The sequence below is a fragment of the Patella vulgata genome, chromosome 9 (assembly GCF_932274485.2).
Source record: "Patella vulgata chromosome 9, xgPatVulg1.2, whole genome shotgun sequence".
Lineage (NCBI taxonomy): Eukaryota > Metazoa > Mollusca > Gastropoda > Patellidae > Patella > Patella vulgata.
The window spans coordinates 323,589-339,347 of record NC_065887.2 but is presented as its reverse complement, the minus strand read 5'-3'; the positions used below and the strand labels follow the sequence as shown (position 1 = coordinate 339,347).

Genomic DNA, 15,759 nt, shown 5'->3' with positions numbered 1-15,759 from the left:
AATTATTTCTAATAAAAATTTGCATTATTCTATAGTGTAGTTCCAACTACACAATCCATTATACTGGTCAGCTGGTAAAATCTTAAATAAGACATCAAGAAACCAAGAAAAAGCTGACAAGATAAACCCACGGACAACATGGGCCTTGAAGGCCTTGCCATCAAGAAGCAACAAAAATATTATCAAATTAGATAACTGGATCCAAGGGCTGACCATAAGCTTAGCGGTGATACAGGTTTTAATCTAAATGAAAGCAGACTGACAAGGGAGACAATCCATGAAAACAATGGGAATATTTATATCACTGTATTCTAGTGTTTACAAGATATCTAAATGTTAGTATGTGTAAAACAATTCAATTTATAGAAATGATGCAACAAGTTCTGTAAGAGCCTTGGATATAAGACATTAAAACCAAATAAAATGAAATGAAATGGGGTTTAACAGCCTACTGTTCTGCTCTGACTGGGCTAATGAAGACGGGCATACGCCATACAGTGTGCTATGAGGGAAATTTTGCCCAGACAGCAGAACTACGGCTTACTCTTACATCAAATTCCAACTACCAAGGGATCTTTTACGCACACGCAATGTGTACATGGAACCTCATTTTTTTGTCCCATCCAAACTAATACACATTATGACAACTCACCTCTATAGATCTAATATGTGGGGTTGCCGAAACACCATATTTCTTCAAGTCCACGTCACCAAGACTACGAGTCATCGCCAACCGTCCATTTACTTGAGGTAGTCCTAGACTATTATATACAATCTGTCCATCATTTTGTTTAATTCGCTCGGCTTCCACCGGATCTTCGGGTGTGTCTTCCTTCGTTAAACGAATGGCTTCCCCATTTCGACACAATATTGCACGACTATCTCCGACATGTCCTACTACTAATTCTATACTGTTTCGTAACAAGCAGACGGTAGCTGTTGTACCAGTACTATATGTGTCTGTATCTAAAAATATATAAACCAATATTTCTTTCAATCGCGTTAAAGGAAAAGTCCCAAAAATATTTTTGCAAATTTACGCACTTTTGAAACCGGTTTCGAAGTGTTCTGGTTCTGTTATTAGGGTGACCCATGTACTCACAGAAATACAGTCCACCGCTGATAGTTCGAGACTACCACTGAAGCGTGCACATTCGCCGTGCCGAGACCAACTTTCTGACAGTATGATACTATAAATAGCCATGGCACGTGCAATTCTCTACAAATCTATCAACTATTACAGCCGTAAAAAATTTATTGTTGACGATTTTGAATAGCAGTAAAATTAAGCTTCTTGGTTATTACAGCAGATTTAGAAATTACGTTCGTTTCATTTTTTAAATCCCTTTATCATTAACTGTACCGTTAAGAGCGGCATTTTTTGGTTTAGTACAAATAATATCTCTGAATCACTCGGGTTAGACAGGAACGTGATACTAGCAGTAGTTTCATTTTACTTTTACAAGCTTCTTAAAACGATTGTTGAGCTACCTAACGTGCTTATTTCTAAATTCAATTTCTTGTTCTAGCTTTCTGATATGTTTCGTAAAAAAGTAGTCTTGATTATCCCGACCTGTCAATCAGACGTAGAATGGTTGATAGACTGGTTATGCGAGACTAATTTCAAAACAAGGGCACGTAACCTATCTTTTACTCAAAAGTGTCTGGATGTTATGGACGACTCTTGGAACCAGTTTTCAGTCTATTATTTATACATGATTAATGGTCATAGCTTATTAAGTACAACATGATCGTTTATTTAGTGACTATAATTGTGTGAAACTGATTTGAGGCTTGGCATATATATAAATATTGTGGCGTAATTGTCGAGATATATGGAGATATTTATTTACAGTGCTAAGACCACACTAAAGATAAATTTTAAATGTTCCTATTATTAATTAGAACAGGTTTCACTTTAGTTTTTATATTTTACACTGACATTTTATTGGTTTAAATCTTCCTAGTGCAAAAACGGAAAATTTCACCTTTTGACCCCCGCGGTCACAAAGAACAAAGGTGAATTTAGTAAGTTTACATTTTTATTGAAAGAGTGATTACTTTTGATCATATTCAGCATATTTTCATGATACAAGAATGACTGCACATTTACTTTCAGTACAAATGACCTCATTTGACCTTTGACCCTAAATATCTCGAAAATGCCCCAACGGCGGACTGATCACCACTCAGCAACTTATTCTATGCATAAATTTTACTATAGAAAAGATGGGTCTGATTTTGTGGCCATTTGATGGACACCCCCCTCGGTAAGCCTCCGGTCTAACGGGTTTAACGTCCTACTTTTCTACACTAACTGGGCTAATGACGACAAGCTTACGTCATACTCTTATTTAAAATTCCAACATTCATGGGATTTTTTACATGTATGCCAATGTGTAAACATGTGTCATCCGAACGACTAGACACTGTCCTTGTCAGGCCTCCATCCTGTTTCACTGACAAGTTGGAAACCACCGCTGGGAAATCACGAGGAAGTTACTCGATCAATACCGAGAACGAATCTGAGACCTCCTAGTCAGCGAGCTAGCGCCTTACCCACTGAGCCACATACACACCTATAATTAGTAAATTACCTACCTATATAGTAATGGTTGACATGACGACACAACATATTATTTATATTTAAAAATGACTTCTCTATGACGTCTGCTAATGAGGTAGTCTTTGTTGTCCAGTACCGTAGATGATCTTCTAAATGACTTGAGATATAATCGACGGCAAACGGCCCACCATGACCATCAAATATTGCGAAATAATGGAGACCAGGTATTAATTCTTTGGTAACAAAACGATCTTCGTTGGTTTTTCTTCGACCAATCAAGGAGGAGCTGCTAATGTCATGGAAAGCCACACGTGGGATCAGTTTACCTGTGGTGGGGGGAGACAATTAGAAAATTAAAAAACAAAATTTTAAAATTCTGAAATGAAATGAAATGGGGTTTAACATTCAACTGTTCTGCTCCTATACTGGGCTAATAAAGACAGGCATACACCATACAGTGTGCTATGAGGGAAATTTTGCCCGGGCAGCGGCACTATGGCCTACTCATGTCTGTAAAAAATGTACTTGTAGTCGTTAAATCATTAAGTAGCTAGCCGCTGAAAATCCGAAACAGTGAAACTTTGACTACTTTCAAATTACAGCTGAAGACTCACTTATTTCGAGAATGCTATGAGAATTAGACTTTCTATTCACTGTGTATATAAATATTGTCTCATTGCGCTTTGAGCATGCTTTAGGATGGATTTGGCGCTCTACAAATTTACATTATTATTATTATTATCCATACATATCAGGTTAAATAAGGAGGGAAAGCTAGTTATTGGCAATTTTAAAAAGCAAGGACGTATCTCGGGGGGAAAGATTCACGTTTATTTGCTTTCGAACCGTGGAGGACGGGGGCTCAACAATAATTTCAATAATACGTAACTAACCATAAAACAATACGGACTATATTTCGTTCGATTGTAATGCTTTGGTAAGACACAAAGTTGATTTTTTTCAAGGAAATACAACATTTTCGTTCTCAATATCTATATTTTTTGGAATACTCCATATTCAACATTTTAAAACAATATCGATAAACCCCTTTTCACACGCATCGAAATATGAGAACTAGATGAAAAGGCGAATTTGATAAAATATGCCCCATTATGCGACCTTTTGACTCCTGTGTACACATTGGTGTGCTATAAAAAAAAACCTTGGCACTGTATGACGTATATGTATACACGTCTTCATTAGCCCAGTCGAAGCAGAACAGTAGGACTTTAAACCCCATTTCATTTTTATACCTGACTTAATAAATTCATACTCACCTTTCTTAATACTTTCCTCCATGAGTATAGGCATGTCAATACGATTATTCCATGACCCCAACGTGTCAAAGTTCACACCATCTTGACTCTGACCTCTATTCTCAGGATCCGTCAATGGACGGGACAAAAGTCTAACACAAGTATGAAAGTGTCGCTGGTTAATCAAATAACGACTGTCATGTTCGCAAGAATGTCTTTGAAAGGTATAAGGCCAATTACTTGAACGTCTTAATTCACGATGGGAAATTCCCTGAATTTTGATGACAGATTTGTTATTATTTAGTTTGCATGTAGAGTTATCCTTTCTTATAATGCCCTTGAAACTCTTACAATCTGAATGGTGCTTTCTATTTCTGCTGAAAGCGTAACATTGCATTGTTGTTAAATATACGGGATTAACATCATATGAGATTATCTTTAAACATGATAATCTAGGTCTGCATACACCCATAGTTAAACTCTGTATTGAACACATGGCATCAAATATTCACTGGTTTCGTTAACATCAACGTTCTCTTCCATCAAGTTTCACTAACATCAAGTTTCACTGACATCAAGCATATCTGAAGAAAAGAAAAGAAATATGATATTAGGCCCATTCAATTTAAGAGAGAGAGAGAGAGAGAGAGAGAGAGAGAGAGAGAGAGAGAGAGAGAGAGAGAGAGATGGGGTTTAATGTCAACTCCACACAAACTAGGCCATTTCGGGACTAACATATGGTTCAATTTTATTTCAATAAATTGCTTGCGCACAAGGGTCTTTAGCAGTGGGAGGAAACCAGAGGACCTGGAGAAAACCCAAGAGGTTGGACAGGCGACCCTACGTCACATACAACTGGGGAATCAAACCCATGCCAGTTGACTCAATGACAGACCTTATGATACAACATGCACATGCTAACCATTCGTCCATCCAACCCCCCACAATATATAATATAACTACTACTAGTACTACTACTATAACTACATGCTACTACTGTAAAGTAAGTAAAGATAGGTTGAAAATCAATACGATTCTTCGTCTCTTGACCTCAAACACTCTGTATCAATTTAAAGTCAATCGGATATTAACTTTAGCCTCTAGAGCATTTACAAGATTTTTTGAAGTGATCAAGGGCCATAACTCTGGCAGTAATTATCGAAAATCGCTGTAAATGAATAAACTTCTTCGTCTCATGACCTTAAACACTGTGTATAAATTTTAAACTCAATCGGATATTAACTTTGGCCTCTAGAGCGTCCACAAGATTTTTCAAAGTGATCAAGGGCCATAATAGGCTTCCTCGTCTCATGACTTTTAACACTGTGTATAAATTTAAAGTCAATCGGATATTAACTATAGCCTCTAGAGCATTTACAAGATTTTTTGAAGTGATCAAGGGCCATAACTCTGGCAGTAATTATTGAAAATGGCTGAAAATGAATAAACTTCTTCGTCTCATGACCTTAAACACTGTGTATAAATTTAAACTCAATCGGATATTGACTTTGACCTCTAGAGCGTCCATAAGATTTTTTGAAGTGATCAAGGCAGTAATTATCAGAAATCGCTGAAAATCAATAGGCTTCTTCGTCTCATGACCTTAAACACAATGTATAAATTTAAAGTCAATCGGATATTAACTTTGGCCTCTAGAGCGTCCACAAGATATTTTGAAGTGATCAAGGGCCATAACTCTGGCAGTAATTATCAGAAATCGCTGAAAATCAATAGGCTTCTTCGTCTCATGACCTTAAACACTGTGTATAAATTTAAAGTCAATCGGATATTAACTTTCGCCTCTAGAGCATTCACAAGATTTTTTGAAGTGATCAAGGGCCATAACTCTGGCAGTAATTATTGGAAATCGCTGAAAATCAATAATCTTTTTCATCTCATGACCTTAAACACAGTGTATAAATTTAAAGTCAATCGGATATTAACTTTGGCCTCTAGAGCGTCCACAAGATATTTTGAAGTGATCAAGGGCCATAACTCTGGCAGTAATTATCAGAAATCGCTGAATATTAATAGGCTTCTTCGTCTCATGGCCTTAAACACTGTGTATAAATTTAAAGTCAATTGGATATTAACTTTAGCCTCTAGAGCGTCCACAAGTAATTGTGGACGTCGGACCGACGGACGGGGGCGACGACAATATACGACCACATTTAAATGTGGGCGTATAAAAACATTGCTTGATCCACTTAACTGATAATATTTGCCGTGAATGTAGGGTTGCTGACGCTACAATGGGTAGGTCTATAATGTTTAATTATTCATAACAGTAAGCTAAAATATCTTATTTTAAAGATGTTTAATATATACAGGCATTAATTAAATAATAAACAAAAGGAGTTTGCAAGGTACAGAAAGTAACAAGCCCCAGTTGTAGTTAAAAGACAAGCACATCAGCTCAAGGTCAGGACCGTAGCTAGCGGGGGTGCCAAGAGGGGGTGGCTACTCCCCCCACCCCCGCTAGCTACTGGCCTGCTGAACGTGCCCCCCCCCCCCTCACACACACACACACACACGCACACTCAGTACCTGAATAAAAATCTCGAGATGCGATTAACAAAATAAAGCTACTTTTGACTTTCTGAAATGAAATGAAATGAAATATGGTTTGTTAAACTGCTCCGACCGGGATATATAATGACATATCTTGTACGTCGTGGAAAATTAACCGGAATACAGGTCATAGAGTGAATTGGTCTGTGATCAACAACATACTGTTAATTGGCTAATTAAGCTAATTAACACCCACAATTAATTGAAAAGTTTCTCTTACTGTTCACCATTTCTGTTATCATCTGAGTTCGTTAACCCCAAGACTTAAACTTCCAGACTTAAACTTCATATATTTTCACCAACACGACTAGGTGGACACAGATCACTAAAGATTTCCCCATTGACTCCAATGTTAATTCTCGTATCTTAGACCGGCTCTAACTTTTTCCCAAATTTTCGTTGGGTAGAACGCTTTCTACCACAGATGGAGCAACATGCGGCAACCACTTGCCCAAAAGCACGTATGAGGTTCTTCATGAAAAACTTGAGATACACAAGCTGGAAGTAGAGACAAGTAAACATGCAATTTCAGGCCCTACATTTCAACGTAACCAACCTCTCAACTCTTGTATCCTTCTGCATCAAAATTATGAATATTCACCAAAATCTGGCAGAAATGTATTTTCAAACCCTTTTCCTCGATTCTACACCAAAAAGTCAACAAAAATCGCCATGCAAAAGGGGGAAAAGGGAAAAGGGAGAGGAAGACTAAAAATAGCTTTGGCCTTTGCGTAGGAATATTTCGTGATCTGTGTCCAGGTAATATTTCTGTCATAAAAAGGAGTTTGTTCCCTTTATTTAAAAAAACGGATTCTCTCCCTTACATCAATAAATACGATTGTGTGAGATTCAAACGCAGACTCAACTGGACTTTCAAATTTAAAAATTATAGGCCTATGCGTACGCGAATAAACGTATTTTGGCATCCATAAAATTTGTTTAAACAAATAAAAATGTTGAAATTAGTTGAAAAGAAATTTATGAAGCAAAAGTTTTTATTATGAAACCCACCATGGCCAAATATCGATAAAAAAAAGTCTCCGAGTCTGATTTGAATTTCAATTGAAGTTCTAAAACATAAAAAAGTAGTTCGTCCCAGTGATTGTGACGTCATTACAGGTGCTTTTTGACGTCATTGTAATTTTACGTTGTATCTCGCACCGAAAACCAACCAAGGGATTATATTTCATAACCGAAATGCATCTTTTAATAATAAACTTGAAAAACATAATTTATTAATATAGGCTTTTCTGAATTAAACAGTATGAAGAACGCGTTTAATAGTGATTGATCAGGGGCGGATCCAGGAATTTTTGCAGGAGGGGCTTTGTATCTTGGGAGGGGGGGGGTCTCTCCCCCACCCGCTTGAAATCTTTTGAGAAATACATGGTCTCTTTCGTCTTTTTGTACGTGTATACAATGAGTTTTTTAAAGAGATAAATCCAACACCCCGTTTGACGTCATTTTTTAATATGAATTAATAGGATCACATTGTGATTCAATTTCATTGATGCAAATCATTAATTGTGATATCACATATGTCTATATCATTATCTCGCGCTTTGAATGCCCATCCCATTCCACCATTTGATGATAAAGAATAAAGCACATGACCGTGACACTTTTCTCATAAAAAGTTTTGTTTTACCCCAAAAAAAAATTCTGTAGCTGAACAGGGGGTCCCCCCCCACCCCGTCTGGATCTCCCCCTGTTGATCACTGACCGATGGCGCCAACGCTGTTCTTGGTTTTCAAGGGAACATGTCATGGTTAAAAACTAAACACTCTGTCAGTGGGGTGGGGGCGGGGCGAGAAAAATAATTAATCTAAACAGAAATATCTGAAGACTATTGTACTTTTTCTTTTTTAAACCAATAGCTGTATTTAAATTTATTAAATTACCCTAATGAAAGAATATCAATTTACACATTTGTTACACAATGTGAAGCTGTTGTAAGGTCCAGAATTTTCGGGTGTAACTGAAATCTTACAGAGGCTGTTAAAAACAATTTGGGGAAAGTCTACTTTCCAGGAAACTTTTCTTTCTAACTTAAAGATATATTTGTTTTTAACTTGCAGTTGTATTTATTCTGAACTATACAAATTCCTACACATTATATAGATCTATGTACAAATAATATACATATGATATACGTGTTCCTAATAGATAGAGCGAATAATGAATGTGACATTATGAAATGAGAATATCGGAAATGTTTTACAATAAGATCCAATATATAAAATGTATTATAATACCCTGTGTTATGTTTATTGATGTTTATCTCCTGTCTAGCAACTGTGACGTATGTCCGTGTCAACCAATGGAGAGTAATGTTATATGTATATGTTATGAATAATGAAACTGATTATTATATAATATAATCCTATCTACTCTTTAATATATAGGTCAGCTGACAACAACACGTGCCTCGTGTTATTTATACCCGGAAAATCCAGGTTAGCGAGAGAGAGAGAGATTGGGAGGGATGAAATGAAATGAAATGGGGTTTAACGTCCTACTGTTCTGCTCCAATACTGGGCTAATGAAGACGAGCATACGCCATACAGTGTTCTATGAGGGAAATTTTGCCCGGGCAGCGGCACTATCGCCTACTCTTATATTGAATTCCAACTGCCAGGGGATCTTTTACGTGCAGTCCAATATATACACGGGCCCTCGGTTTTTCGTCTCTTCCGAAGGACTAAACAACTGTCATTGTCAGGCCATCCGTTCTGCACCACTGACAAGGGGAAATCTGGATGAACTTTCTCGGCCAATGCTGGGATCGAACACCCAACCTCCAGGCTAGCGAGCCAGCGTCTTAACCGCCTAGCCACCGTGACTCCAGAGAGAGAGAGAGAGAGAGAGAGAGAGAGAGAGAAATGGGGTTTAACGTCTACTCGACACAAACTAGGTCATTTCGGGACTAACATATGGTTCAATTTTATTTCCATAATTCGCTTGCGCCTAGGGGTATTTAGCAGTGGAAGGAAACCGGAGAACCCGGAGAAAACCCACGAGGTTGGACAGGCGACCCTACTCCTTGTCACGCACAACCGGGGAATCGAAACCACGCCAGTTGATTCAATGACAGACTTTATGATACAGCGCGCACGTGCTAACCATTCAGCCATCCAACCCCCCAGAGAGAGAGAGAGAGAGAGAAAGAGAGAGTGAGAGAGAGGGTTTCACATCCACTCGACACAAACTAGGTCATTTCGGGACTAACACATGGGTCAATTTTATTTCAATAATTCACTTGCGCGTAGGGGTCTATTTAGCAGTGAGGGGAAACCGGAGCTTCCTGAGAAAATCCATGAGGTTGGACAGGCGGCCCTACTCCTTGTCACGTACAACCGGGGAATCGAAACATCCAGTATAGCGAGCCAAGGTCTTACTCACTGAACCACCGTGGTGACCTTTATGTGATTTAAACACTTTATAATAATATAATAATAGTTTATTAACAATTATATGTGCAAGGGATAAAGATCGATTCCCAGCTGCAAACACTGTATAATAATAATAATAATAGTTTATTAACAATTATATGTGTAAGGGATAAAGATTCCCAGCTGCAGCCACCCGGACGGAGTCGGGAAAAACAATTTTTTCGGGCGATATTAAATGAAAAATATGAAAATTATTTCCATCCCGAAATCGGGAATTTTACTGACCATTATTGGGATGATGTAATTCCCAACCTGGGTTCAGAGTTTCAAAAAATTCTGAATTTGATTCAGGATGTCTCAAACTCAAACTGCAATTCCAGAAAATTCGCTCCACTACGCGCTACTTGCCGTTATTTTTCGAGATTTTACTGGTTAATTTGTGATTTTAATCTCGCGGCTGTGACTGCAGGCTTTTACCATCAGCTGATTCACTGTTTTGACCGGTGCAGAATTTGATTATGAACTACGTGCAATCGATATTTTGCTCTTATCTGCTGGTCCGATGATGAATGACCCCTCAACAAAAATCCCTCGAAACAGCCAGGTCACTATTTCGATTCAGATTGTTGTCAGAGGTATTACATGTTTGATTTCACTAAGGGGGGGGGGATCCCATGGCTGAATGGTGCGCGTTGTATCATAAAGTCTGTCATTGAGTCAACTGGCGTGGTTTCGAATCCCGGCTGTACGTGACAAGGAGTAGGGTCGCCTGTCCAACCTCGTGGGTTTTCTCCGGGTCCTCCGGTTTCCTCCCACTGCTTAAGAAAACTACGCGCAAGCGAATTATTGAATTAAATTAAACCACATGTTAGTCCCGAAATGACCTAGTTGGTGTCGAGTGGACGTTAAACCCCATTTCTCTCTCATTTCCGGTCTATACGGGACCTCTACATGTATTTGTCGCCCCATTCGAACCACTAGACAATGACAAAGGGAAACATCTGTAGGAAGAGCTATGGCTGAAAATGAAAGATGTCTTCCTTCCTCTTTAGTCGGGTGCTTTTTGCTAAAAAGTTTTGATGTCAACTGTGAGTTAATAAAGACACCGACCTCATACATTACTTATAGACCCACCCCACAATAATCACCATGTCACGTATACTAACGATTCCATCATATTTTCCCCTCCGACATCTGTTTATTTATAGATCTAAATTCCAAAAGCAACATTGTGGACCCTTTAGACCTTTCATATTATGAGGTTTTATTCAAAATTTGTGTATAGAAGTTATACGTTACAATACTACTGATAAAAGCTGTGAACACATGTGGGGGAGGGGGCCACAGTGGCTCAGTAAGGCGCTGGTTCACTAACTGAGAGGGGGGTCTGGGTTTCGATCCCGGTGTTGGATGAGAAAGTTCCCCTGTATTTTCCAGTGTACACGTAAAAGATCCCTTGACAGTTGGAATTCGAAATAAGAGTATAGGCCGTAGCGCCGCTGACAAAATTTCCCTCATACTGTATGACGTATGCGCGTTTTCATTAGTCCAGTCGGAGCAGAACAGTAGGACGTTAAACCCCATTTTATTTCATTTCATTTCATTTATCTATGCCCGTTTTCAGTCTGGTCGGTGCAAAAAAGTAGGGCGTTAACCCCCACTGCATTTTCGAACACATTTCTGTGTATTTTCACGCTGGTTCCTTTTGTGTGTTAGAATATATGACTGGGCTCAGATTTCAACATTGTATATTGTTCAGCATCCATTATATAAAACTCACAATGTGTAACTTTGTAATTAATACACTTGAATTTTTTCAAACGCTTATAATGTTTTGATCCCTATTTTTGTGTACTGCATAAGCCATTTAATTTTACTTGGTGTTTTACTACATTTCAGGAAAATGGTTATTTATAAAGGTTTTTTCCTTCAATGTGCCTACATTGAGATTTCTTGTAGCACTGTAGCCGATCATGACTCGCTGGTATTTTGGGACATATTTCCCTGTTCTTGAATTGCTTCCCTTTTATTAATCTGTTTTTCATTTTGAGTGAAATCTGTATCAGGACAGGCCCGGGACAGTTCATCGCAGTGGTCGCCTAGATACGGTTATCTTCCGGACCCACTCACTTGATCTGATCCGTTTGTTGTTTGTGGTGTCTGTATATTGTTTCCTGTCCGTGGGTTTATCTTGAGTAATTGAGTGTGGTGCGGTCCCCCTGCACTTACTATTTCATAATACTCTCAGCAAGACAATAAGTTTCATAATAATTGTTGGTGCACATTGGTATTTAAGTCCGAAATGTCTCGCTCTTTCACCGATGATATTTTGTTGCCAAAGGTTGTAGACTAATTTATCTACGCCTACATATATTCTATTTAACACATTTCATGTATATATTTCTTTTTTTTTAGATTTTTTTTTTTCATATTTCAATACATCGTGTTGTGTCTGTTTATTTCACGTGCGCGCGTTGTATTATAAGGTCTGTCATTGAGTCAACTGGCGTGGTTTTGATTCCCCGGTTGTACAAGGAGTAAAGTAGTAGCCTGTCCAACCTATGTGTAAGCGAATTATTGAAATAAAATTGAACCATGTGTTGGTCCCGAAATGACCTAGTCTGTGTCCGGTGTACGTTAAACCCTCTCTCCCTCCCCCTCTCTCTATTTATAGTTACAATAGTCGCCTATGTAGCCTAATTCGAAAAACTTAAAATTTATACTGATATTAGATTAATTTCCGTCATTACCTTGTTATGAAATATCACACTGGCTATGATTGACACTGATGACAAACATCAATTAAAACTGGATTAGAAACCAAACACAAACATGTTATTCCGACTGTTATGAGCCGAACAGGATCGAGCGATAACATTAACAGGATTTACATTTTACACAGAAACACATTCCTATGAAATCAATAAATAGAATTAATAAACCTATCCACAATCTCGCTGAAATTATATTGCAATAACTGTATTATGACGTGACGTGGAATGTTTAAAAAAATTTTTTTTTTTTATATAAACGTGTACATATCAAACCACGTGTTCAAAATGAACAGTGTTAAAATACTCCACGTGGTAATTTGTGATAGTTTATCAAGCCGGCACGTTGACTTGCTATATTATCGATTGACAATATTAATATTGCTTTAATAATTGTATATATCTCAGGTAAAAACTTCATGAACCCTATATGTTTTTAATTCGAGAATATATTGTTTTGCAGGGCAACCGTTGGCGTTCACTATCTACAATACAAGAATAGCCTACTGACAGTAGTTATTGCGGTGTGCTTGGCCCATACACTACTATCCATAGTGACTGTGTATCCGCGTGTTAGCCGTTCCTGTGCCTCGCGAGAAGTTTCAAGTAGGTCATTTCGTCTGATCGGCGGGTCAAATGACTCAATTCATGCAGTTCAAATCGACATTCTAATTAACACCTTGTTATTTATACTTTGATTGGTGCTAAACTCATTTAATTAAAAATTTTGATGGCTAGAAACAACACAGTTTAAATCCAGTGTGAGTCGTTTTCAATAAATCGCGTTTCCATAAAAGGGCAAAGCTCACGACGGTAAACGACATTTCACGGAAAAATTCCAATTGGCTCCTCGCCTCAGATAAAACTATTCGGTTAACAACCATTGCAAGAAGAAAGTCGTCGAGCAGAAGCCGATGAAATAGAATAAATACGTTTTCTCCGCCTGATACATGCATAATTAGCAGGATTATTACAGAATACTGGTCGCTTTAATCATTACAAATAATGAAGTTCCGCGTCTCCATATCCCAAGACCGCATCACTCGCGCCATTATTATGTATTACTCCGTTAGCTGTAATGCGGCTCGTGAAAGGCGGAAATAACGAAACATGTAATTAAAACCGAATAAAAAGTATCTAAATAATTAACACCATTACCTGTCATTTCCTTTATCCTAAACTAGGACAATATCCTTTAAGAAATAACTTAATCAGTTTATTTGCATTCATTGAGTGGTTGCCATGTTGGATGTGAGCGCCCCATGTGACCAGGGTGGCTGTCGATCGACTCACAAGGTTACGATACGGAGCTGTCCCTTGCATGCAGATTTTCGTTGTTTTTGATGATAGTAAATGTATTTTCGTGTTTTTCTAGTTTAGCAGTGGTTGGGTTTGTTAGCTGTAGTTAGTGAGGATACCAGGAAAGCCTCAATTAGCGACCGATTGAAGGTAAGCTGAAATTTGGAAAAAAAGCATGCTCATTCTAAATAGTCGACGCCATGTTCTGCGGTTATTTTTGCTGCAGTCACGTGTAAAGTGTAATGGACTAAATTGGATTATAAACACGTAATTTAGAACTGGAATATATTGACATTCGATTCTTTAATGCCTAAGGAATCTAATTTTGTACTTGTCATGTCCGTACAAGCGCAAATAATCTATAAACCACATTCAACATGTAAGGACAACCAGCAGGCGTAGTCGAGCAGTGGCGCCCCCATATCATTTCCATGAAGATTTGGTTGTTTTCACAAGTTCCTTCGCGAATTTTTGGATTAATTCACAGTTTATAAGGTTCCTACCACTTCGATACAACATTGTACGATCTAATAATTTGAATTTTTTTACGGTGAGATATAGTATCAATCGAATGAAACGCGGCCATAGATGGCTTGTTTGATGAAACAATATGGCGGCCCCCACAACCTGAGAAAACTTTCAACTTGCCAACCAAGAATCATCTGATTATGCCCTTTCTCAACTTGCAGCTTGCATATTTTCTGCACAGTCGTTCACTCGTATACGTTTAATCTTTGAATTATCAAATTCTTCTATAATATGAGCTTTATATTTCTCCTATTAATGTTCAGTATTTTATGCTGGGAATTTGCACTACGTAAGTACGTCTACGGAACATAATGTTGGATTGATCAATTTATAGCAATTCAGACGTCTTCACTGTCTATCATACTTATAGATAAAAATGTATTTTATTCGGACTTGATATGTTCAGCAATATGTCAATAAGCGTAACCATGAACAGATTATTAGTTTAATCTAATTAAAATTCACTGCATTCGGGAAATAAAAAATATGGAATAAGCCATAAGCTTACCGGTACAAAACAAGATTTGAAAAAAAATCTGATTGTATAGACCCTCTCACAACTTCCCGCTGAGAAATTTATTTGTGACTTCAAATTATGAATATTGATAAATCCTTTGTGGATAAGCCTATCTGCTTGCACTACTAAAACTCTGGATCGTTCAAAAATAAAATGAGGAATGGTAGGCTAATCGCTTATTCTTATTTTGAATTCCAATCGTCATGGTTTTTTTTCCATGCATTATTTCGGATGTCAGTAAGAAGTTATTTCCTTGTCAGGTCCTCTGTCCTGCAACACTGAAAGGTGGATACTACGCCAGACAGAGAGTCCAGCGTCTTACTCACGGAGTCGCAGCTGCTCCACAGTCATTCGCATTCCATATAGTTAAATTCTGTTTTGAAAAGTAAGCCACTGTGAGGATGGGTAACTAACCAGTAACCATGCAGGGGTGTCCTTGGTTGGATCATGTGTTAGCAGAGACGATCAGTCTGGTTTCCATCGTAAGTGGTGTAGGACGATAACTAACCCACTTGCTACGCATCAAAGTGGATAAAGCATTTAAAATTTCATAAATGGTGCAACATGATTACTGGTCTACTTGCTATACATCGAACAGGGGAACACATTTAAACTTTCATGTAAGCTCGAGTCCTTTGGACATGAGTAATTAGTTTGGATGTCAATTGACAGTTGGGGGATTGGATGGCCGAATGGTTAGCTCGTGCAGCCGTGCGCGTAGTATCATAAAGTCTGTCATTGAGTCAACTGGCGTGGTTTCAATTTCCCGGTTATATGTGACAAGGAGTTGGGTCGCCTGTTCAACCTCGTGGGTTTTCTCCGGGTCCTTCGCTTTCCTTCCACTGCTAAAGACCCCTAC

General features: G+C 38.1%; 2 protein-coding genes across 2 annotated transcripts in view; one reads left to right on the top strand and one right to left on the bottom strand.

Annotated features, from left to right (window-relative positions):
• Positions 1-628: 628 nt before the first annotated feature.
• LOC126807828 (protein phosphatase 1K, mitochondrial) lies at positions 629-13,835 on the bottom strand. The gene is made up of 4 exons (XM_056103222.1): positions 13,715-13,835; positions 3,844-4,406; positions 2,602-2,892; positions 629-966 (listed from the first exon to the last, which is right to left on the bottom strand). The coding sequence occupies exons 2-4, from the start codon at positions 4,316-4,318 to the stop codon at positions 629-631; spliced, it is 1,104 nt and encodes a 367-aa protein (XP_055959197.1). The 5' UTR covers positions 4,319-4,406; positions 13,715-13,835.
• LOC126832448 (la-related protein 4) overlaps positions 13,809-15,759 on the top strand; it is a 59,520-nt gene continuing 57,569 nt past the window's right edge. Inside the window, exon 1 of the mRNA XM_056103470.1 lies at positions 13,809-14,005. The gene's annotated coding sequence lies outside the window, so the exon portion shown is untranslated. The remainder of the gene's footprint in view (positions 14,006-15,759) is intronic.